The sequence below is a fragment of the Nilaparvata lugens genome, chromosome 3, assembly GCF_014356525.2.
Source record: "Nilaparvata lugens isolate BPH chromosome 3, ASM1435652v1, whole genome shotgun sequence".
Lineage (NCBI taxonomy): Eukaryota > Metazoa > Arthropoda > Insecta > Hemiptera > Delphacidae > Nilaparvata > Nilaparvata lugens.
Genome location: NC_052506.1, coordinates 70,560,251 through 70,585,690, shown reverse-complemented (window position 1 = coordinate 70,585,690; position 25,440 = coordinate 70,560,251). Strand labels below are relative to the sequence as shown.

Sequence of the window (25,440 nt, the reverse complement as noted above, 5' to 3'; positions counted from 1 at the left end):
TGCCTTCGCCACGACCAACCTCACCAGACATGTGTATTTTAATGAAATGATTATAAACTCAACTTTTTGGAATGGGATTGCTCCAAAAATACTTCAACAGTGTAATAAATACCGTAAGTCAACAGTTCAATTCATTAAAATATAGCCTACATAGCCTATCTGGTGAGGTTAGAGGTACTAGTGAGGTTTTGTCAGGCAACCGAAATATGCGTTGAAACCGCCTTGAAGAGCTGAGTAAAATGAGCTATCACTCAATATGAAAGGACAATTATTAAGAATTCTCTAATTTGGAGAAAAAGAAGAACAAGATGACAAAGAAGGAGAAGCAGAAGAAAAAGAAAAGTTGGGAAAAAAGTAGGTGTTATCCAATGTACCTACAAGGTACTGGTATACAAAATACAAGGTATACAGAATACAAGATACTGGCCACGAAAAGATGCGCGTTGACAAATCCAAACCAGCTGGTCGGTGTGACGTCATTGGTGCTCTAAAAGTATATATTATTCTTCCTATCTTTTCAATGTTAAATTGAGCAACTTTGTAAGTCTTTTTCTCAAAAAGTACATACCTTTCCAGTACCATCGACATCCCCTACGATTAATACAAGAATTTATCTTCAATTTTTTTAGAAATTCAATACTTTTGGACGGCTGGATCTTTCAGAATGATCGATTTTGTAAGAGCCTGCTCATCGAATAACTGTTGCTCTCTTATTGAAAATTAACATGCTTTCCCTGGCTCTTTTGTAATTCAATTACTCAATGCTGATCAATTTGATAAAGCGATCATTGAATAAGGAATTAAAAACGTGGAAACATTAATTAGAGTATAATATTATTTCTCTCAACATCCTTCATATCTTGTCTGTATATTACATAGAATCAGTAGAACATCTTGCCGGTTCAACATCTTTAATCCTTTAGGAGTGCACTCTTAATTCAGGAAAAAAATGATATACACATATACACATACTTTAACCAGGTGATAGTTGTGTGTTACGGTCACATACAATATTATCTTTTTTCTTGAGCAGCTTTGTAAGTCTTTTTCTAAAAAGTATATAACTTTCAAGTCCCATCGACATCTCCTACGATTTATACAATATTTATCTCCAATTTTTTTTAGAAATTCATCACCTTTGAACTCCTAGATCTTCCAGAATTCTCGATAATGTAAGGGCATACCGGTTTGGAGATAGAGAACTCTCATTTGTTACTACGAGAAGGGATACTCGTAGAATGAATGAATAGATTTATTTGTCAACATTTGAAAAGATGAATGGCTTCAAAGGTTTTCTACTGGAGGTTTTCTATTCAAAGTTTTAATACCCCAACAATTATAAAGTTGAAAAAAGGTACTGAATGTAGCCTATTTCTCCTAGTAATACTTTGAGTGATAATATAGACCTATACTTCTTCAATCACTGTTTTTATCAGCATAATAATTAGGCTTGGCTTGAATACTTTATAGTTATTTCGAGCTTTCTCGTTATTTATTACGTTGTACACATTCGAGCTGCTTCCTTTGTTCATTGTGATATTCTTCTGCAAACTCAACTAATATCTATCCTTTCAAAATTGATTCTAATACCAATCTCAATGCAGAAGACATATAAAGGAAAAGCTAATATTAATTAGATAAAAGTAAAATCAAGAGCGGTTGCAGAGAATAAAGGTTGTTAGTGCAGGGCATTCCATCAGTGATTTGAAAGGAGAATGTGGATGATCAACGGATGAAGATGATAAGCGCACCACTTTCCTCCCTTATGATATTATATTATGATATTTGATGATTTCGTTTGTTATTACCAATCAATTGATTGATCAACAATTAAATTCCAATTTAATTTTCGATAAAGAACTTTATTGGTTTCAAAATTATTTACACTCAGTGACCAAGGCACAATCTAGTAACATAATTTTTATCACATATACATCACTCACACTCTATGTGGTAGAAAGCCCCAATATATGGAACAAAAGGAAGTATGGGGTGATAGTATAACACTCACATTCATAAATGAATTATAAACTGAATAATTTGCTATTAGAAAAAATATCTTAAAATATGCCCAACTATATTATCTTTCCGGTATAGGAAAATAATGTGGAGATTGAAAATAATTGGAATTTACCACGCACATTATCCTGTTTTAAGTTTATGAGAGTTCAATTTCTAGAATTGAAATGCCCTCCGAGTTGATTAAAGAGATTGTCATCCTTTCTATTCTTTCAAACAGGAATTCAACCGATCACTTGCCTTATAGAATTATCAAGTTTATTAGAAGGAATATATTGTAGGATACTTATAGTATGAATTCATATTCATACGCATACTTTTCAATGTATGATTCATTTTCATTAAATTCATTATTATTGAATCATGAAGAGTTGATTTTCCCTTTCACAAATAAATAAAGAATGAGAGTTCTACAATAAATACCAATTGAGAATTCCTCTTACAAATAATTAAATTAGAAATATGTGTTTCAGAATACGAGATCAAGTATTCAATACAATTATTGAGAATTCCTCACGCGCAATCCATGCTTTAATATTAATATAATATTCGCCCTTATATTTTTTGTTATAGTTTTCAATTAGAAAGATTCAATCATAAAACTATTTCCTCATCAAGTATGTGAAAGCCATAATTTTCCTGAAAAAAGAGTTCCTCCTAAGGGATTAGGCAAGAAGTTCTATTGATTCTACATATGATATACAGTACACAGACAAGATAAAGGATTGTGAAAGAAATAATAGTACAATCAATGTTTCATGTTCTTTATACCTTATTCAATGATCGATTTATCGAATTCATTAGCATTGAGTAATTGAATTACAAAAGAGCCAGGAAAAGCATGTTAATTTTCAATAAGAGAGCAACAGGTATTCGATGTAGGCTCTTACAAAATCAATCATTCTGAAAGATCCAGTCGTCCAAAAGTATTGAATTTCTAAAAAAAAATAAAATTGTATGAGTCGTAGGAGATGTCGATGGGACTTGAAAGTTATTTACTTTTTGAGAAAAAGACTTACAAAGCTGCTAAATTTAACATTGGAAATATAGGAAGAATAGATATTTAGAGTACCAATGATGTCACACTGATCATCCGACTCTGATCATTAAAAGATCGAGATGCACGTGGCCAGTACCTTGTATTCCAAGTAACTTGATGTTATCTACACAGCTTCCACTTTTATAGAGAGATAAAATGAATGCATATCGTTTGAACTTGCCGGTTCAAGTTCAACTACCCAATAGCGTTGTTACGCGGGAAAAGTTATCCAATTCAGTTCCTTGGTGGGCGACAGCTGAACGAAGCGCGACTTTTGAAAATTTCTGCCTAGCGTCACAACTCACATAATAATTATGTTTTTTCGGCTTAGGAAGGTGAAGGAGTCATGGGAAAATTCTACAAAAAGTCGTGAACGTTTTTTTTCATATATTTGAGATTCTTCTAAATTTTCAAATCAATCTGTTCAAATTTAACAAAGTTATAAGCATTTTCAAATGTGATGCTGGTTAAGAATAAAAATAGAGTAATATCCGTATTCCCTACCAGACATTCAGCTGAACTTTGAGTTCTCATTTTATTCTATGGAAAAATGAATGCATTTTTAGCATTTCTGAGCTTGGAATCATATTTTTCAAATGTTTCTTCATATCTTTATCCAATCAGGTACAATTTATATAATATACAGTGATGCAGTAATTAAGATTTCTTACGAGTTCCAAACGGGCATTCTACAGTCTTGCGACCCAAAGTCATTTGATGATTGAAAATTAGTTTTCCATCAGTCAAAGTAACCCTCAGATATGGCCTCATTAGGTAGGGTTTGAAAGGAAAAGCTTCATCGCCAACAAAGAAAAATGGAAAAGGGACGTGATTAGCGTCAAATGGTAGAGGTTGTGGTTGTGGTAAATTTAGTTCTTCTCTTGCCAACCAGCACCCTAAACGTGATGAACGAAAAACACACTCATCACTGTTTTGGCCTAAATCTCCCACATCAATGGTTGTAAAACAGCCATCTGCATTAGCACTTGCCATGAGTTGAACCGAAGTGTAACCTTTGTAATTAAAATAGGTTGATCCAGTGTTTTTTAATTTTTTAATTCGGACATGCTTGCCATCTATTGACCCGAGGCAGTTGGGCAAACTCCAAAGTTGGTGATAGCGCTGTGCATTGTGCTTCCACAAGTTTTCATCGGGAACTGGCATGTACAGTGGTTGCAAACATCAACTGTACGTTCCCCTCTCTTGAATTGTTGGCCAAAGATTTGAACGAACTTCCAGTAGCAAGATATCTGAAAAATGAAAATATTCTGAATGAACAAAGTATTCACTTTTATCAAATTTTTTCTAGTAATTCAATTTTGTGTTCTTACTGAGTTCTTTCTAGCAAGGTGGGAAGAAAAACCTTGCTAGAAAGAACTTTAAAAAAAAACACAAAATTGAAGTAGATTGTAGTCTTGTAATCACTGAACGAAATGGCTTCTATTTATTTCTATGATCTCTTCTAGTGAAAGAGTGTAAGGAGAGTTGGAGAAACATGAGAATCGTTTTCACGAGAAACATCAAACCACCACCATCGGGTTCCAAAGCCAAAAAGAAAGTGTGGCCACTTCTAAACACCATGATGTTCCTAAAATCATATGAGGTTGCAAAAGGAAACGATCTGCCAGGGAATCTACCATCACCACCTCAGTCATTGGATGATGAAGGATCTTCAGTAGTCAGTGAAACTCATGGAGGGGAGAATTTTCGTGAGGAAGAAGAAGAAGAAGAAGAAGGAATGGAGAGAGAAAATGTGGCAAATCCACACGAATCAATGGGACCTCCCCCCAATAAAAATAAAAGAAGCAACTCAACTACCGCCAACGATGTACTCTTGGATTACATCAAGTCTAAAACCAAGGGCTCAAGGGATATACCCAGAAAGCTTTCCCTGATGAGTTTGCTTCTAGAGGTTGAAGAAATGACTCCAGGCCAATTCAAAATATTTCAAAGGGATGTTGTCAAACTCTTTGATCAGTTAAATGAGCCATCTGAGCCAACTGCTGATATGTTTCGCCATCAGCAGCTGCCCTATGCCAGTCCAATATCTTCGTGGTCAGGAGAGTCAACATCTTCTACTACCACTTCTACTACCAATACCGGTATGCCAGATGAACTCTACACAGAGTTGCAGCCCTTTCTCACTCCGAAATTCCAATAAATTCATTTTTACTACTACTTTACTTTACTACTTACTTCACTACTTTTACTACTTACTACTTACTTTAATCTTGATTGTCCTTTTTCAAGTGACCATGCAAAGTTTTCTGCTATTAATCCATTTAATTATATTAAATATATTAATGAATTTACTAATCAATTTAATTATAATTGGTTATTAATTGTAATTATACTTCATTACTTGTTCTATTTGATACATTTTTACCTGTTCGATTTGTGCTTTTTCGAACTACTAGTGGCTACTACAAAAAAATTGTAACTCAGTTAATATACAAATTTATTCTCACATACCTCAGTGTAATTGTCAGTTTTTCCTCTGGGCTCACAGCCAGCCTTCAGTTGGTGTCCCTCTTCATTATTTGTGCACCAACCAATGCTACCAAACGATCAAAAAGTGGCTTAGACATTCGGAAAAAATCCTTGAATTTGATAGGATCACTAACTTATGCGCAAGTTTGCAACAACGAGGGGACTATGGTCTCGATCCCTGATCAGTGAGTGTACCCAGTATTTTCGTCTTTTCTTTTTATTCCTCAGCCAACACGACAAAACGACCACATCGTCATCAGAATCCATCGTGAAACTGACAGGAAAACCGTTTCTTTTTTATGCATGAGTGAGTGAAACGGATTGCATGAAACAAGTTTCATGAGAACGCTGTCACGTTATTTCTTTCAATAACGAGTTGCCCTGCTTGGCTGCAGTCGGTAGAGCATGAATAACAAAATATATAACCCCTATTGTGGTTCTTAGAATAATAATAATAATACCAATTCCTTACTGGCTCGCCCAGGAGCTCCCGCAGTTCTTTGCTCTTGCCGGTTACTGACATCGGCTGCTCCAACAGTCCACAATTTCTGTGACTGATTTGTTGAATTCCGCAAATACAGATGCGAGAATTTGTGCTGCTGATTTTGAGATTCTTCAAATCGGATTTAATGATACTGGATAATTTATATAAATCTCTGAAACATATTATTCTCAAAGATTTGATAATCAATGCTGTATATTGCTGTCTTAACCAACTTATTCGGTGAAGAATATAGTCAGATGGTAATCTTAATAATATTTCAATACTGGTAACTAAATAGATTATAATGAGATTGGTCATGCATGGAGATAGGGAAATAAATAAAGGATACACCATCAAAATTGATACAAATATATTACACAAAATATCAACGAATGAACAAATATATATAGAGCAACGAGTATAAAAAATAAAATAAGAACAAATATATTATATAAAAAAAATCACAGATTAGCTCACTTATAAGGTTATAGTATAGGAAACTGGATAAATCGATTTATCCAGTGAACATGAGCTTCATTTATATCTTTATAATTTACTAATAAAATTAATGATCAAGTGAGCATATATGTTATAACTTTAAATTTAAATATTTATTTTATCTGTGCATACTTAGACATGTAAATCTGATATATAGTTCTTAATTAGTAAAGTCGCTTTTGTACGTTTCAAGACTTGCACAAGTTGGATATTAATTTCAATATTTGTACAACCTTTTGACGAGCTAGCTTTTTAAATCTTGTCTCACTCGAAGCACTGAGGGCGCCCTAGATTCATATATTTCTTGTTAACTATAACTCACGTGCCAAAATTCACAAGATGATGATGGCAATCCAAGTTCTTCTGTTGTCTTGGGGTTTTCTGGTGGCCGAAGTCGTCCTCTCCAAGGGATTGAATGAATATCTGAATGACTTACACCTTAATACGCCATCACTAAGTCTTATGAGAATTAATTATTGAATTCAAACTTAAATCTTTTACATACAATTATTAACAAAAAAGGGACTTGTGCTCTATAAAATTAGTGGCATACCATGGTGACATCTGGCAAGCAAGTGGGCTCTGATCTACCCCTATTCTCTATGATCACACTTCTGTATTACAAATTTGCATATTATTCAAATATTCAACTACTACGCCATTGTATAATCATATAGTCTGTGTCAATCTGCTAGGCTATTACATATATATCATGTGTTATATTTCACAATCCGGTACATGAACTGAGTAGTGATAACTTACAATTTCTTATCATTTATATAAATTTTTCAATCAACTCATTTTTACCGCCAATCAGCCACTGCATTTAAAAATTACAAATGTATCCATGTGCCTGATAGAAAATACACACTTCCTCAATATTTTTATTTATTTTACATATTTTGTACATGCTCATTTGACACAGTAAATTTTTTTAAGTTTATTAAGTTGTTTTTCCATTTACAATATGCCATGTGGTTACTAAATCCTCTGATTGAATGCTATTTGCTTACAACTAAAATTTGCCACAGGTGTCTGGCTAAATTTCAAATTATACGGCTTGACCGATTATTTAGGTTGCCAACCAGTAAGTATTATAGCCTAACCTCAATATTTCATTATTTTATATAATTCAATAAATAGCAGATGAAATTATTTTCTATTTGGCTGTATGAATTGTAGTCAGGATACCCGTTATTATCTAATCTCTCACTTGTTGATATCGCACCCAACAATAACAAAGCAGCTGTTTGCTAGAGACCTATAAAATCTTTTCATTAAGCGATTTTGCTCGCTATTCAAAATAATTTGTTATAACACGTTTAGGAAATGCATGTCTCGGGTGTGCATCCCGCCTTATCCTTTAAAGCAACACCAAAACCAGCTCTGTACCTTGTTTAATGAGATTTATATGAATATATAATATGATTTATATTCATATTGTACTCCTCATATACCTAAACACAGACTGTCTTGTAGGAGGTATCATTAGATACCCTATTTGTAAATATAATTCTTTTTTGCATCTAAAATTCTGAGAAATAAATTTATTGGATTTGAGTTGAGGGAGCCATGATGCAATGTAAGCAAACAATCGCAGCTTGACAACCAGACTGTTAAAAATATTTGTTCTTGAATAAACAAAAAATCGATAATTTCACAAGAAAATACAATCATAACTTTCTCTAGTAAATTTAATCACAAATCGGTTGAAACTTCATTTTGCAAGATTGAAGTTATATTAAGTGAGATATGACAGCTTTTGTGATCAAACTAGCAAGATGGTTATGTAATTCTTCTTAATGCTTGAAATAGAATCGCTTACAAATAACATGAAAAGAATATGAATATCGAGGCAGACTTAATCGGCAGCATGCCTTGGCGTGCACTGGAACAAACCGTGCACTGGTGTCATCAGATTTATAGCTGTTGAATTTACTGGAAAAGATTTTACTTGTATTTTTCTTTTGTAAAATCAACAGTTTCTGTTTATTATTTGGAAAATGGAATTCCAGAGGACCGCCATTTTTCATTTGAAAACTTCTCATAATTTTTTAGCTCTGTATAGTTGTCATGAATTTTTGTGCAGTTTCACTCTTGTACCCCGTATGTTCAGCCATTATTTGGAAAAAATAAGTGAAGAAACGAAATGATGGCTGTGTGAGTAACCAAGGACTTCCGAACGGTTTCAAAATGGTATGTTTCAAATGTCCAAGTATAGAAGTGGATTCACCTTTCTGGAATAAAGAGTGATTTTGCTTATTATTTTTATTATCCATTCAGGAGTGTATGTACACACTTTGTATACTGTACATTCATTTTTTTAAGATTTATTCAATATGTTCGACATGGATCATGATGGGAAAATCACTATGAAAGATCTGGAAAATTGTGGAAAAAAAGAAAGCGAATACATGAAAATTGAAATTGATGGATGGGATGCAAATACAAAAAGTAAGTCCAGAGTGCTGATAATGATAATAATAATATAGTTTTCTAATGTATTGTTAATGAATGTACTAAATCTACTCAAGCTGATACAATATTCTAATGAACTAATTTACAAATCATTCATAAAATAATGATATTAATATTATCAAGGGGTTTCCTAGAATAATGGGAACATCAATAACCATCATAAAGAGTTAGAAGTGAGAGTAGTGCATTCATGTGATGTCAGCACAGCAGGTAGGGCTCCTACACCAATAAAAATTCGTTGATTTCAGCTGATATATATCAGCTAGTGTTTTTATTGGAGTAGGAGTCCTACCTGTGCTGACGTCACACGAATGCACTACGGCTTTGTTTACGGAGGTAGTGATACTAGCCCCCTGTTGGTTGGGGGAGCTTTGAGTCAATCATCGTACTCAATAATGTGTTGAAAACCAGAATTCACCTACAGTACTCATGCTTGTCGTGAGAGGCAACTAAAATGGACCTCAAGGCAACTGCAGAAGTTGCCTTGACTTCAAACCCACACGATTTGCCCCATCAAGGCAGTTTCGGAGAGGTAAAAAGTAAAACCCAAGAGACCAGAGATGGGTGAAACTCCAGGCACAAATGTGGGTCAAGAGGCTGAGTCGAGGGTGGCCAGGCGCCGGGTGGCCAAGAGGCAGTTTGACATCCCCTCACTCAGCAGAAGGACCTAGGAAAAGGCCAGGAGTGGAATTCATGTAGGTCACGAGTTTATTAGTGAAGAGGCCAGGACTCACAACTGCTCAAAGAAGGGTGGCCATTCAGGCAAAACGTCTTGGGAGAGGTGAGGCTTTTGACCCTGCGAATTTTTGGAGGGGCAAAAAGAAAAAACCTAAGAGACCAGTGATGGGTGAAAAACCAGGCACATTTAATGTGGGTCAAGAGGCTGAGTCAAGCGTGATCGGGCGCCCTAGAGGTAACTTGGCCACCCCTTCCTCGTTGGAAGGACCTACAAAGAAGGCCAGGAGTGGAACTCACGTAGATCACGGGGATAGTCAGTCTAAAGAGACTGTCAAGCATATAACACTGGATTGCGACAAGGATTGCAACCAAGTAATGAATGGAATGTTAGTATAGAGAAAAACTCCTGGTTCTTGTAAAGGACATAGGTGATGGTTAACCTAACTAACTTGGGAACACAATAAGCTTCGGTATTCATGTGAGGCTCTTTGAACCTTTGGATCCTTGAATCCGTCCCTTCAAGAACAATAATATATAAACAATAAGGGTATACTGGGATAAACAGTGCCCTAGAACAAAGTACCAAGATTAAAGACTCCTGAGCTATATTATCTAGATTGTGACATGAAAATGAGAGATTCATACTAAACTCAAAAGCAACTGCTGGATGCTGGATGACATAATAATTGGAGGAATCGAACTTCTAATTACTGGAAATTCTGCAACTTCAAATGATTCAACAGAAGATTCATTGAACGAGTATTTGGGGAAGGCCTTGATATCAACGTTCTTTGTGACACATAAAAGTAAGAGGATCGCCCATAAGAAACAGACCCCAGTTAAACCAACTTCTCTTTCCACAATATGCAGCAAGTCAATATGAAGAGAACCGTCAGAATGTCGATAATGACTAGGATGATAATACTATGAAATTAGAACACCCCTTTTAGAAATCACCACTCCTAGAAACACACCTCCAAATCACAGGTCCAGCGACATAAGATGATGTTGTCCTCAAACCAAATGAAATTGGGAGTTTGACACGAAAAAATAAGGTACCATACCCTCGATAAAACAACATGAGAATCAATAAAAGTGCAGTGGAAGAAAGTACTAAATTGAAAGGGCTTCTTAAACATACAGTGATGGAAAATTTGAGTCACGGGGTTCTTTTGTAATATTTTCCTTGCTGTTAAGTATTCATGTGGTATTTGTTATTTTATGACTGATATTATTTGGTTTTGTAATGCATTATTGGAAATCTTGTGATGGTGGGGGAATCTCTGAATCAAATCTTGGGGGACAGCTTTGTTAAAAATGAGTACTTATGACCTCTCAAGCTGTTTTTGTTTTATAGGGGGGAGGGGTGATAGGGTGATATAGGTCGATGGTTTTGGAGTGATGAGGGGGCAGTTGTGTTATGTTATGTTATGTTTGAAGGGACAGATTCAAGGATTCGAAGGTTCAAAGAGCATCACATATCAACCGGGCCTTATTGTGTGTCCCAAATACCTTAGTTAAGCAAACCAATCACCTGTGCCCTTCATTAGATCCAGGAGTTTTTCCCTATAATAACGGTGACCTATAATAACGGTATAATAACGGTTATTCATCACCTGGTTGCTTGCATCCAAACAGAGGCCTTCTCTTTGCCCCTAGTCTCTTGCTATCCGGTGTGATATGCGTGGCAGTCTTCAGACTAATTGGTCCTCGTGACCTATGTGAGTTTCACTCCTGCCCTTCTTTGCAGGTACATCTGCTGAGGAAGGGGTCACCAAGTTGCCTCTAATGCGCCTTACCATTCTTGACTCAGCCACTCTGCTGATTTGTGCCTTGAGTTTCACCCATCACTGGTCTCTTTATTTTTTCTTCTTCCCCCTCCAAAACTTTGAAGGTTTCCTCACCTCTCCCAAGAAGATTTTCCTGAACCCTTCTTTGAGCAGCGGTAAGGTTTGGTGTATCCACCCCCAAACTGCTCGGTGGTTCTATTGCATCCTCAGGCTTTCCTGCCGATTCTTGCTCTCCTTGAAATCCGAGAAGCTTGTCCTCCAGTTGGGATGGTATGATTGAGCTTATGTCATCCATGTCGTGATCAGTAGAAGCCTGTTCGATGTTGATACCCTCTACATGGAAGTGTAATGGAGCCTCCTGTGTTCTTGAAGTACCCATTCCAGATTGAGGAACCTGCCCTGATGGGGCAGATCCCGATGAGTTTGAATGCAAGGTAACTTCTGGAGTTGTTGGGGTTTGGTTTGTTCATGTGGTTCCTACGAACTGCTAGAGAAGTGGAGTCAACCCAGACAGATCCCCGCATGTTCAGGCAAGGCAAAATAATACAAGAGGTTACCTGTTATCCTGCAGGCACCGTGAGAGACACCATATGGAAGCACCACACATCAGCACAGTCCACATCACACCTTGGGTTGGCTCAAGAAGAAGTAAGAATATGGCCAAGGAGGGTCATTAGATGAAGAAAGAATGGCTCAAAGCTAAGTCAATAGAAAAAGTGCAATTCTAGAAATGAGAAGTACCAAAGCATTTGAAGAAGCAGAAGAAGAGATTTGGAAAGGGTGTCCCTTTCAGTCGCCTCCTACAACAAGCAGGAATACTGTGGGAGTGTTCTGATTTTCAACAAATTCTCGAGTCTGATGCTCAACTCAAAGCTCCCCCAACTCATGACTCAATTCGCAGGGGTTTTTTTTAAGGACTCGAGGATGGATTCTCCAAAATATTTTTTCATCAAGTAACATTCTTTTGTATATGAATATTCAAGATATCAACTTTAGAGATGTTCATTTCCGTTTTTAATAACAACTCAAATAATTTTTTCACCTGCTCAATTTTTATTCCAGATAACATCTTGAAAAACATGAAAGACATAACTGGATATGCACCTTGTAATGGTCAAATGGACTATAATTTCTTCAATAATGGAATCATGAGATTTTTAGAGATGTAAGTGAATTCTGGAAGCTCTGGTCATGGAACCTCAGCCAAAATGAAGTTTGCCCGGGGGTACAAGCTAGTATAGGAAGTGGCTTGCACTTCTCTGCAAGATGTGGTCGGTTTCAGGCTCATAACTCATCGTTCAAACCTCTCCCTCAGAGTCGTTAGACGGTATTATATTATTTGTTGAAAAACCTCAATTAGCTAAGCATCATCTCATTTACACCTGAAGAAAAGTGTTAGCAGTGAAAGTATGTGGAACTTACAGTATTTTTGCGTACTTTGCGTATTCTTTCCATGGTCATAGTAGTGAAATCAGGTAACTCAATACATCATTCCATTATTCAAATCAATTTGTGCTTTTAAAACATCAACCGAATCATCATAATTCGTCCTCAAACTTCAATAATGTGGTGGTCCTTGGCTGTGGCATCACTCTTGAAGCTGTAAGGCTGTGGCATCACTCTTGAAGCTGTAAATCTTGTAATGAGTCCCCGGTGTCGGAACTTGAGACTTGAAATATTGGATGAAATTTTATCTGAACACCATACTAAGGGCCTCAGTGCAAGATCTAACTTTATTGTTTGTCAGAATCGCAGGTGGCGTAGTAACCAGCACACCTTTGATTCGTTTTATGACAAATTCACCGTTTATAGTTTTTGAATCTTCAATCACAGTGTAGCGGTTGCAAGATACTGACTGAATACGGTATTCTTAGAATTATTACCTGTGATGTAATCGAATATGAAACCAGACAGGTCAAGCAAAAACTCTGATGCATATAATTTGCAGAACTGTGCCTCTAATTAATTCCAAACGGATGTGACCTGGTTCTGAGACCTATGACTTAGACTATGTTTGGAAGATGTGTCGAGGACAGCACTTTTCAGATTCATGCTCTATTGTTAATTGTATGGGTCTGTTTTGCTGCCAGCTGCTGCTGTATGTAGTAAAATGTTCATCAACCAGTTGAAGACGGTAAAAGATAAGAGCTGATATGTCTGGGGGTGAGGATAAAGAATTATGAATAATTTAATCCAGCTCACAAACACATCCACTGATACCTGTTCCGGTAAATCAGTTGAGTCAAATTATTTCAACGATCTTGGTACCATGGTACTATAGTACCATGCATGTTCCAACAGATTTTAGGTTTGACAATTTTTAGTTTGATAATTGAATCTTGTATAAATAAGATTGGGTCGTGGCCCTGGCAGGAAGAGCAAAACTAATCAACTAGGAGTTCACTATAAGTTATGAATCAGTCTGTATCCTACTAATTCAAACTAAATGCGCTTACAAGGTAAAATGGCAAATACAATTAAGAACAAAAAGTTCACTACTATTTCCAACTTTATGAGGGGTCTACACTTGGAAGGAGTTCAAAAGGAAGTGTAACATGTTTAAATCTTAGTTGGAACCTTTCCTTGAATCTCGATGCAATTGATTTGCATGACAACGTTTCATTAGAATAATGATTATGACATGTTTGTTACGTCAGAGACGGGTAAGAAAATAGTGCCTTCCTTTACATGAATGAATTCAAATATCGGGGGACCGAGCTTCGGTCTGGAGTACAAAAGCATAGGGAATTTATAATGAAAGAGGAAATTATAATATATATATAATAATAATAAATAATATAATAATAATAATTCGTTTATTTCACTGCATTTTTACAATAATTGGTAATACAAATACATACATTAAACATAATGGTTGAACATTACAATTGGTAATACAAATACATACCTTAAGCATAATAATTGAACATAGATAATAATATTAAGCATGTAACAGAAAAAAACACAGTGCATCCCTCTTTAGGCTAAACCTGTGTTGAGGGATGTCTCGCTCTCTAGTTGAGTCAACTTAATTATAATACAATAACAATTTTGAGGTATCAAACAATAAAGTAAATTTTATACAATAATCAGTGTGCTTTTCACAAGATGGGATTACGAATCTTCAACAATAAATTACATTTGAATGAAGACAGCAAAAAAAATATAAATAATATTACACCTCTATTAAACGTTTTTCTTCATAGAAGCGATTAAGTCGACAACCCGGCACATACCCGACAAAAACTGATAAGCCTTTTTTTCACCACACTTCCCAGATGTGATGTCACACTCAATTGCCAAATCAAGGAAGAGAATAGGATGCGTGGTGAATATAATTTGATATTTCATTTTAATTCGAATTACCTTAATTTATTAATAATTTGGAAAATATCATCATCTTTAGAATAATTCTGTTTTTGGCTGATCAAACTATCAGCTGTATGGAAGGAGTGCTCTCTGTTATCGGAAATAGGAGATAATGAACTCAGAGATTGGCGCCTACTTTCAAAATTCTTTGATTAATGCTGTTTCTATTTTTAATGGAAAATATGCTGTGACAATATATATATTATGGTAGTTATTGCCATCTCTTACGTGCCCTTCCAATTATTGATCAATTGATTAATCAGTTATTTAATTATTTTCAGTTATTATACATTTCCCATTTATTCTATGTTTGTTCCAAATGATAGGTTGGATCCTTTGACGTCGGAACAGGAAGCAGATATGAACTTTTTGAGAGGATTCCAGCTCTCTTTGAAAGAATGTTACACACTGGAAGAAGTGGCAAAGGCTTCAAAATGTGATGTAAATAAAGTAAGACAACGTTATGGATTGGGAGGTGCTGGATTGAATGTTAAAATCCTTCGCAAAGGTACACAAATAATGAATTATATTTACTGCACATTATCCATAAGTAATATATAGGTGGAACAACCTACTGGAGTCACCAACAAGACTACCTGAGATATACACAGGTAGAAATTGTCTAATTTTTTCTTTCGTCTTACTTCTAGCAAACTCATATTCTCTCTCTTTTCCTAGTTAAACGGCCGTGACATCCCAAACCAAGTAGTTTCCCAGAATGGATATTTCAAAAAATGTGGCTCTGTGTATTTATATAATTTGTAATTGTAAATGAGGAATTTATTTATATAATAGAATTATCATTCCAACTTGGCTTCCTGGCATGACATGGAGTGTGATAAGGAGAAGAATTGCAAGATATCAAATTATAACAAACTGACGAATTCACAGCTTTCACATTGGTGCTAACCATTCCCTTCTAGGGAAGCGACGTGATTATTGGCCAAAATTGTTTACCCACCACTTCTAATGACCAATGGGAGACCTGTTTCTAAAGACAGTAGTGGGGTAACTCCAACCAACACACCAGATTACGTTCAGAGCACACTTTGGTAGGTGAAGTCTGAGAGTAAATATGTAGTTTCAATTTCTCAATTGCCCTTTTGGGCAAGACATTAATTATAGTTTCAGTTATTCATTAGTTTTTTGCTTTGTTCATGTTCCAAATTATTCAAGCTTGTGAGTTAAAATAATTCAAATCATTTTCAACTTATGATGGAAAGAGGGAATAATGTAAACATTCATTTAATAACACAGCAGTCCATGTGTTAGCCCTTTATGTACTGCCTACCACAGCTTCATGTTGCACCCCTTCAAGACACCGGCCCGTTCAGATAGCAGGTCGAGGGACGTAAAATAATGTTCAAGCCCTCAAGCCAAATTCAACAGCTAGAAGTTCTCTGAAGAAAACAAGTTACCAAAACGACATAAAGATCAATGAGAGAGTAGTGCAAAAAAAAGGCTAATACCAAATTTGAATTGGAATGTGAAAATAATTTGGGTCACCGGGTTCATTGAGAATGTTGAGTTTTTTTGGTGTCAAATAAGATTTTGTTATTTCAGGACTGATAGTTTGGTTTTGTGACATATTATCATGTGAATGAAGGATAGTTATGCGCCGATTCAGATGAAGAATGCCAACAAAGGAACATGAAATTGTCGTTTTCTTTGACAGATTCTATTTTCCTATTTCTTTAAATTTCTCTGATTATTTAAAGTTTAGTTTACAATTAGAAAACCTCATTAAATCAGGCATGACAAGATTGATTGAAGTTTTCTTGACTCTAGCTTGTTCACCTGCATGGATTAAGACAGTATAAACTCATATATTATCTAGATTTGTCGGTCTATTTCAAAATTAAAAAATAATACTCGAAATTATTTTTTATCATCTTTAAAAAGGCTAGTAACAGTTTGTTTGTGGAATCCAGTATTCCTATATTTGAATTATATCAAGTTTCATGTGAGCTACAACATGCATTATTTGTCAGTGGCGATTGGTGCTGTAAAAAGTTAGTGAAGCACTAATTTGTTGGTGGGGTGGGGGGAGGGAGGTTGTTGTGGTTTGTTTTAGTAGGTAATTTTCCTTGACCATGCGTGTAATATTTCCTTTTACTCATTCTTTTTTCTATTGAAACATAATCTCACTGGAGACTGACAAGAGATTTCCATCTAAACTTGAAATAACATAAAAACTCTGCATTACAATTTATTATTATCAAGAGATATAATTATCTAAGAATAATATATAATTGAAAAAAAAACTCACCAAAGTTGATCAAGTATGTAGTCAAGTCTGTTTCATTGAGTTATGTATTCACTTCTGCACTTGATTAATGTAAATGTTATAATACAATGTTGTTGTTGCTAGCATATGGCTTGGATTGTGAGGAGTCCCGAAGGAAGTTCCACTCCACCAACATAAACACAATCTCCCATGATGGAAAACTGCGATACTTTTCTTAATTCCACATGAATTTCAATTGGAAAAATCTTTTGATTAAAAAAGCCAAAAACACAAAATGAAACACTAAAGTCTCTAATCCATGTCCGGAAACTTTAGAATCTTAAAATAATTTATAACACCAAATTTTCAACACATTGTATAATACAATGTGATAAAGTGATAATAATTGAAGATTTCCCTGAATAAGAATTAAATTGAGAAAATTGAAAAACTTGGGGATTAGCGAAAAATGAAATCCATTCTTCTTTCTTGAACAGCAAATACTTTCATAACCTCGTCAAAAAATGTCTCTTTGTCTTTCAATTCGACTAGCAACTCGGATTCAATTGAAATGACGTCCGAGTGAGAAAGTCTCTTCTGGCCTGTTGTGTTCCGAGAGTATGCTTTTATCCTTTTAAGAACAGAAAAGGATCTCTCTACAGAGGCTGTAGTGACTGGAATTGTATACAGCAAGGAAACGAGTTATCCCATTTGCTCAATTGTTTTTCTGAGCAAATTGTTGGATTTCGACAGAAACATCTTACAAAGCTCACTCAAAGTCTTCCCTCTGAACTTTTCACTTGAATAAAATACAATAAGTTCGTTTTTTAATCGCACCTGGTCAAAGAATTTCCCATATGTGCATAAAAGACTATTGAAAGCTGTTTCTGGGAAATCTCCTTTATGTTGTGGGAATTTGTTGTTGAAAGAAGTTGCAGAAAATCCAATTTCGAGTAGTCTTCAAAACGGCGTTGAAATGGCCATCAATATTATCAAAAATTTCGCAGTACACTCGTTTGTAGTTGAACTGCCTTCTTTTATTTGGGGGTCCAACATCACTCAAAACTTCTTCATTTTTTTTTCAAAGTCATCACACTGTTTTGAAATGGTCTCGCAAATACTCTCAATTTCTTTTCTGCAGTACACAATGTCACTTGCCTGGTGCTGGAGAACATGAAAAAGAATGTCTGTATGAAAGAATATTTTGTCAAAAACACTTAAGAGAAAAACAAACTGGAACATCTCCAAAACTGATAAGAATATCCATTGACTAGAGCAAGGATATCAGATTCTATCTCCTCAGGATGTTCTAGCATTGCTTTGAAAACTTCACAGAGCTCTTTTTTAAATTTATGCACTGTGTTCACTAGCCAAGATGAGTAGTTCCATCGAGTTGGACAAACATTGGGCAACCTTCTCTTCAAAAATTCATCCAAAAAAGTGACATGCTTTGGTGATCTTGAGAAAAATGCAGCAATTCCATTTAACGTGCTGAAAAAAATTTTGCATTGAGGAATTTCACTTACACTTTGTGACAAAACTAAATTCAGAACATGAGCATAACAATGGACAAAAAGTGCTTCACGATGGCTCTCTTTGATTCTTGCTTGTACACCAGATAGATGACCAGCCATTGTACTTGCTCCATCATATGTCTGTGCTACTAATTTTTCACTGCATCCAAACTTATTCAAAAACTCAAGAATATGCATTGAAATAGCAGAAGCATACTTGTCTGTTCTTATGTCAGTGAAACCTAAAAATCGGTCTTTCACTTGTCCATCATTTACATAACGAAATACAATAGAAAACTGTGCTTTATTCGATACATCTGTTGTTTCATCCACCAGAACCGCCACAAAATTTGCTTCCTCAAGCTCTTTCTCTATTGACAATAATAAAGATGAACCCACCACATCAATGAGGTCGTTCTGAATGTGACTGGAAAAACCTTTAAAAACAGTTGCTGTTTCCAAGTGTTCTGCTAAGAGAGGGTCGTAATCAGCAGTGTACTTCAGTAGTTTGATATAGTTCCCTCAATTAATCAAACTTTCTTCTTCATTATGCCCCCAAAAAGCCAATTCTTGTTTTTCCAAGAAGCAAACAACATTAATAAGTCTGTTAAGTAGATCCCGGTTCCGCTTGACTATTTTATTATGTTGCGAAATTTCCTGTTTCAATTGATCATCTAAAGCAGTCTCTATCCTGATCTGACCGAAAGAAGCAGCACACAATGAAGCACGTATGTGATTCACTGTTATTTCATGAGAAGAAAGCAATTTGCTTAAATTCCCAAGGTGTTTGAATCCACTTTCTGTCCATGAAGTATGTCTATCCCTTCCAAACAATAAATAATTCCAACAAAATAGTGCATTCAACGTTTCACTTCCAGCTAACCATTCACACTTTTTATAATTATTCGACTGAAAATGTCTTGTAAATTCCCCACAATTTTGCATCAAGTTTGGGAGGTTAGGTATTGGTCTTCCAATGTTCATAAGGTATTTTTTCTCCTCAAAAGAATGAGAGGAAAACGGATGTTCCAGAAGACTTTTAATTACACAAGACATATCTGGATCTTATAGCCTAATTAAACTATAACTTCACAAAATATCAACTCATTCAATAAATATCAACTCATTCTTAATTATTTGATTTACAACCGTTGCACTAGATAAACAAACTTTCTCACACTACAACTACACACCTGCAGTCGACGCAGTTGTACAGTTTGAAAATTACCAATGCCAACTGAACTGAACATGGACAGAAATGAGAACTGTTTCAGATGTTTCAACGTGATTTTCAATTTTATTGGTTCAAAGTCTTCAATTTTCTGTATATAAATTCATCTTTATTGTTGGAATGAATTATTTATGTAGAGATTGTCTGTTTATCTATATTATCAGTAAATATTATTATAAGAAAATAGTTTGCTTTGCGCTGTCAACTTGTCAGGTTGGCAATGCTCGGAAATTGAAATCACATTCGGCCACCAAGATCTATCCTTGTAGCCGGGCCCTGCTAGCTTATTCCACAGCTTTATTCAATGTCTCCCACTCCCACTTCCCCCCCAACCTTTGTTATCCAAATCGTAGCAAAAGCATATGAAGCAGGTCGAGCTCTGCTTCCTTTCACCATTCAACCAACTAGCAGCTGGGCGGTGAGGCGCTGACATTCAAATCAAAGCAGTTGATAATCATTGATATATTCAGCATTTATAATCAACTTATATTCCAATAATTCATATTATACTATTAAAAATTTGCATGATTCAAATTAAATTTTTTGGGGTCTTCGTTACTGAAGCAGTGCTTCACTTGCTTCATTTGACCGCTCGCCACTGTTATTTGTATACTACCTTGTTTTGAATACAATATAGGTACCTATGTTTCTATTTCTGTGAATAAATAGCTGGCAGACTTGCTTTAGTCACCTCATTCATCTGACTAGAGAACGACCAGCTTTCTTTGCTCATTAGTAGTTGAACTGCTCCTCCCTATCCATCAAAAAGTCAATTTTGTAGCTTCTAAGGGTTGCAAAAATTATCTGTCTATTCCTATCAGATCAAATAAAGATATCATTTTCTCTGGTAGATACATGATCAATTAAAAAATCAGGATAAATGCATTGAGAACTCAATGAAAAACTGGAGGAAAGGAACACTCTAAATGAACACCACAATCACTGAAGCTGAACAACAAATTTAGACTTTAAACTTTCAACCGATTGGTAGATTGGGAAACATTGCTGTAATTGAACAAGCATTAGTGAGTTCTCACTTTCACTTTTTGTGTAGTTGAGAAGTTGATATTGTGGTAATTATTGATATTGAATGGAAAAGACTAAGAAATTGTCAAAAACCACAGATTTATTGATGTATAGAAAGACTGGTTTCGGTTATTATCATTGTCAATCTCTGATAAACTAAAACTAAATACAAGAGCAGAAGAATTTATGCTAGTGGGCGAGTACTGCTATTGGTCAAGGGCATGAACGCCTGCCATTGGCCCAGCTAGACAGTCTCCTCCCACTCAACGGTGTGACAAAATGGCGGCTTAAGCAACAGAATTGCCATGATAACAAAATTTACTTTCAGTACAAAATAAGAACCAAGAAAACAAGTGTGAAAGATGATAAAACAAATATGTAAATGGAAAAACTATTGACTAATGTATGCTTACAATATTATGATAAACTATGAGAAACTATTGACTAATGTATGTTTACAATTCTATGATAAAACCAAATTGGTAGTGTTGTATTGGTTGAAATGAATCTAGTCATTTAAACTATATTGCGAATTTTCCTTAATTACTCTTGTTATTTCTGAAGCCTCTAGAATATTCAAAGATCTGCCTTTGTTATTAACATACAGAAACTCAACATTCTCCTTAACTGTGAACTTGTGATTATTTGTTATCAAATGTTCTGCAAAGTTACATTAGATTCCCCATTTTGTTTATTCGAATCTCTGATGTGTTCTTTAATTCTACTTTTGAAACTTCTGCCAGTTTGACCCACATAACAAGCATTGAAATCATCACATTTGAGTTTGTACAGCCCACTTTTATTCCAAATATCAATTTTGTCTTCACTCCAGCTAAATAGACTATTTAAAATAGTATTAAAAGCAACATGGAATCCATTCCTTTTCAATTCCCTACCTATTTTATCAGATACAAGGCCTAAATATGAGATTGTTATCCAAGTCTTCTCCTCACAGTATGAGCCTATGATAATTCGTATATTAAGTTCAATCAATAATCTGTCCACCACACTTTCTTCATACTCATTTGTGACAGCTATCTGTTTAACTTGGACTCTTACTATCTGGTCTATATATTAACTCTGTCTATCTGACTCTCCCATCTACATCAATCAATCACTCTGTTAACGTAAAAGAATTCTATTTGCGAAGGCTAAAAAGGTAAAGAGTGAACGTGATTTAAAATTTTTGTGGATTGACAGATCTGGCAATATTAGGATAAGAAAAAGTGAAGGTACTACGATTCATACTATCAAATCTGAAATTGACATTGCTAAGCTCGCTGATAATGCAGTCTAAATCAATAGTTATCTGGATTCGTTGTCCTATTGCTCTATTGGCATTCTAAAAACTGATATGATTATCGTTAAATTGATTACTGATAGCTCTGTTTTTGAATCATCTTCTCTATTTAACTTTGTTTCTGTTGTTAGCTTTGCTGTTTCTGATTGATATGATATTGTTTTTCCTCTAGAAGTATGTATAGATTGTTATAAGTGATTCTCGTGTTGTTAGTTTAATTTATCAGAATATGCGTGGTTTGCGTACTAAGTCACATGCTCTGTACCAAGCTGTGTTAGCTGATTCTTTCAAATTTGTCGCCTTGTCTGAAACATGGTTGAATGGTGAAATTCATGATAGAGAACTGTTTGATTACCGTTATAGAGTATTTAGATGTGATAGAGATAGCATTATGTCAGGTAAACGGTGGGGTGGCAGTGTTCTCTTGGCCATTAACACGAAATGGTCAGCTCAACTCATTTTTAGAAATGCAAGTGCTAGGTATGAATCGTTGCTTGTTAAATCAACATTGATTAATGGTAGGGTTATTTATATATGTATTGTTTACTTTTCTCTCAATGCTGGGATAGATGACTATATTAATTTTTTTGATTATTTCGAAACAAATGAGGTTGTTTGTTTGTCTTCTGTTTTAGTGTTGGGTGATTTAAATATCAATGAAATTAATGGGTTCAACTATAATTTGAGTAATGGTTCACACAAATGCAGAGCATTGTTCAATTTCATGTAATTTTTCGATATGAAATCGTACAACAATGTATTGAATGCAAGTTTCAAAACTCTGGACTTGGTGCTTGCAAATTTTTCTGTAGATGTTTTGCGAGAAAACGTTCCTTTACTCCCCGAGGATCTTCATCATCCTTGTATAGGAGTAAATTTTGTTTTAAGAAATACCCCCTTGCCTTTGCCTGTATACTCGTCTTATTATAATTTCAAAAAAGCTAACTTCCTTGAACTCTACCGGATGCTCTGTAACTCGGATTGGCATGCACTGTATCACTTTCAGGATGTTGACTTAGCAGTTGATCATTTCTATGAAATTATATACAGAGCCTTCTCATTGCATGTACCAAAATCTAATATAATAATTAAATCTAAATTCCCCTCATGGTTTACTAGAGATATTATTCAATTAATCAAGCAGAAAAAAATGTGCACAAAAAATGACTTTTTCTAGATATTACCGTAGTAAATTTGTTGAACTGAGAGCCACTATTTAAATTAGAATCAATAATTCTTATAAAGACTATATAGCTGATCTACAGAGTAATATAGATTCGAATATTAAACATTTCTGGAACTATATTGGTAGTAAAAAGGAATCTAGATCAAAGGTCGATTGTTTGGAAATGGATGGGGTTAAGTATGTTGGTGCTGATGTGCCAAAGGCATTTGCACATTATTTCTCATCCATCTATGATGTCATAGGAGGTGATCGCGATAATGCTGCTGCTCAACATGTAAACCGCAATAACAGTAATTGTAATTTCGATTTACCAGTACTGACCATTCCATACCTTTCAGCCAATCAAGTCAATTCCGCAGTTGATGGACTTAAGGCTACGCATTCAGTTGGACCTGATGGCGTTCCTGCCTACATTATAAAGGGTTGTAAGAATATACTTAATGAACCACTGCGATTTATTTTCAATTTATCTTTGAAAACTAATAAATACCCCACGAAATGGAAAACTGCCTGTATAACACCAGTTTTCAAATCAGGTCAACCAAATATAATTTCCAATTTTTGACCTATTTCTATTTTGGACTCTCCTGATAAGGTCTTTGAATCTGCTCTATACAGAATAGTTTTTGATCATGTGAAGCAACACATCATGATTTTTCAACATGGCTTCTTGCCCAGTAGATCAACTGTGAGTAATTTGCTGACTTTCACACAGTTTGTTTCCTCTCACCTTGACATGCAAGGCCGTGTAGATGTAATATATTTAGATTTCAAGAAAGCATTTGATTCAGTTAATTTTAATGTATTATTAGATAAATCAATTACGTAGGAGTTTTCACCTGACTTAATTGAATTATTTTGTAGCTATTTGGTTGATAGAGTTCCCCAAGTGAAGTACAATAATCACACATCTGAAAACTATGATAACCCCACCGGAGCCCACAAGGATCTAGTCTTGGACCTCTTTTGTTTCCTCTTTTAATTAATGATATCCCTGATTGCATTAAAGAATCTGAAATCCTGATATTTGCAGATGATGTAAAACTTTACAGGTCAATAAAAAGCATTGATGATTGTGTCAGATTACAGGACGATCTTGATCGAGTTAACCTTTGGTGTTCGACTCAAGTTGAATGTATCTAAAACTAAATTCATGGTGTATACAAGGCAGATAAATTTTCAGCACCATTTATATACATTGGGAGGTGACAATCTTGAGTGTGTTAATAACATCCGAGATCTTGGAGTTATCATGGACCCAAAGCTTGATTTCAAGAACCACATTAACTATATCCTAGGTAGTGCTAATAAATTACTGGGTTTTATATATTTCGCAATACCAAACCATTCACTAATTGTGATGTTAGTTTAAGAATATTCAATGCACTAGTTCGCAGTAAACTTGAATATGCTGCAGTAGTTTGGGGGCCTTATAATGTGACAGACATTCATGAAATTGAAAAAAATTCAAAATAGAATTCTGAGACATTTATACATAAAAAAATACAATTTCTTTTGTCCCTTTAATTTTCCAACTAGTGAGTTAAGATCGATATTTGAAGTGCACTCTCTAGAATTACGCAGATCTGTAAATGCTCTATTGCTATTGTTCAACATTTTAAATCATAAAGTTCATATTCCATCATTCATGAATTTATTGAATTTCAATGTACCTTATGCTAGGCCTAGAAAAAATATATTGTTCAACATCCCTTTTATGAGAACTACTCATCACTATAATTCGTTTCTTATTAAAAGTCTAAGATTATATAACCCAGTCAGCAGTAAGGCTTGATTCAAGGCTTGAATTAGAAGCAGCCTTCACTTGTCAATCAAGGCTAAAGGTGAATCCAGCTGAAAACGATCTTGCTTGACATTCAACTCAAAATCCCCTTGAATTTCCATACTAGAATCTAAAGCAGCATCCCCTTGTTTTTCAAGGCTAACAAACTTGGTTGGAATCGAAATTGAATATGGCATGCTATGTATTCGTTCGAATTTAGCTTTTATTGCATGGGTCAAACAAGTCTTGACTTTGCCTTGAATTCCCCTTGTCAGTCAAAGCTGACAGTCTTGATTAGAATCGATCTTGAATATGGCTCGAAAGGTAT

The 25,440-nt window shown here is 35.1% G+C and overlaps 1 protein-coding gene and 1 pseudogene across 1 annotated transcript in view; one reads left to right on the top strand and one right to left on the bottom strand.

Annotated features, from left to right (window-relative positions):
- Nucleotides 1-25,440, top strand: part of LOC111055810 — a gene marked incomplete in the record, with an annotated part of 239,838 nt that overhangs the window by 166,580 nt on the left and 47,818 nt on the right. Inside the window, 3 exon segments of the mRNA XM_039424430.1 lie at nucleotides 8,859-8,984; nucleotides 12,539-12,641; nucleotides 15,172-15,353. Of these exon segments, the coding sequence (XP_039280364.1) occupies nucleotides 8,859-8,984; nucleotides 12,539-12,641; nucleotides 15,172-15,353 (411 nt within the window).
- Nucleotides 3,490-5,815, bottom strand: LOC120350551 (annotated as a pseudogene).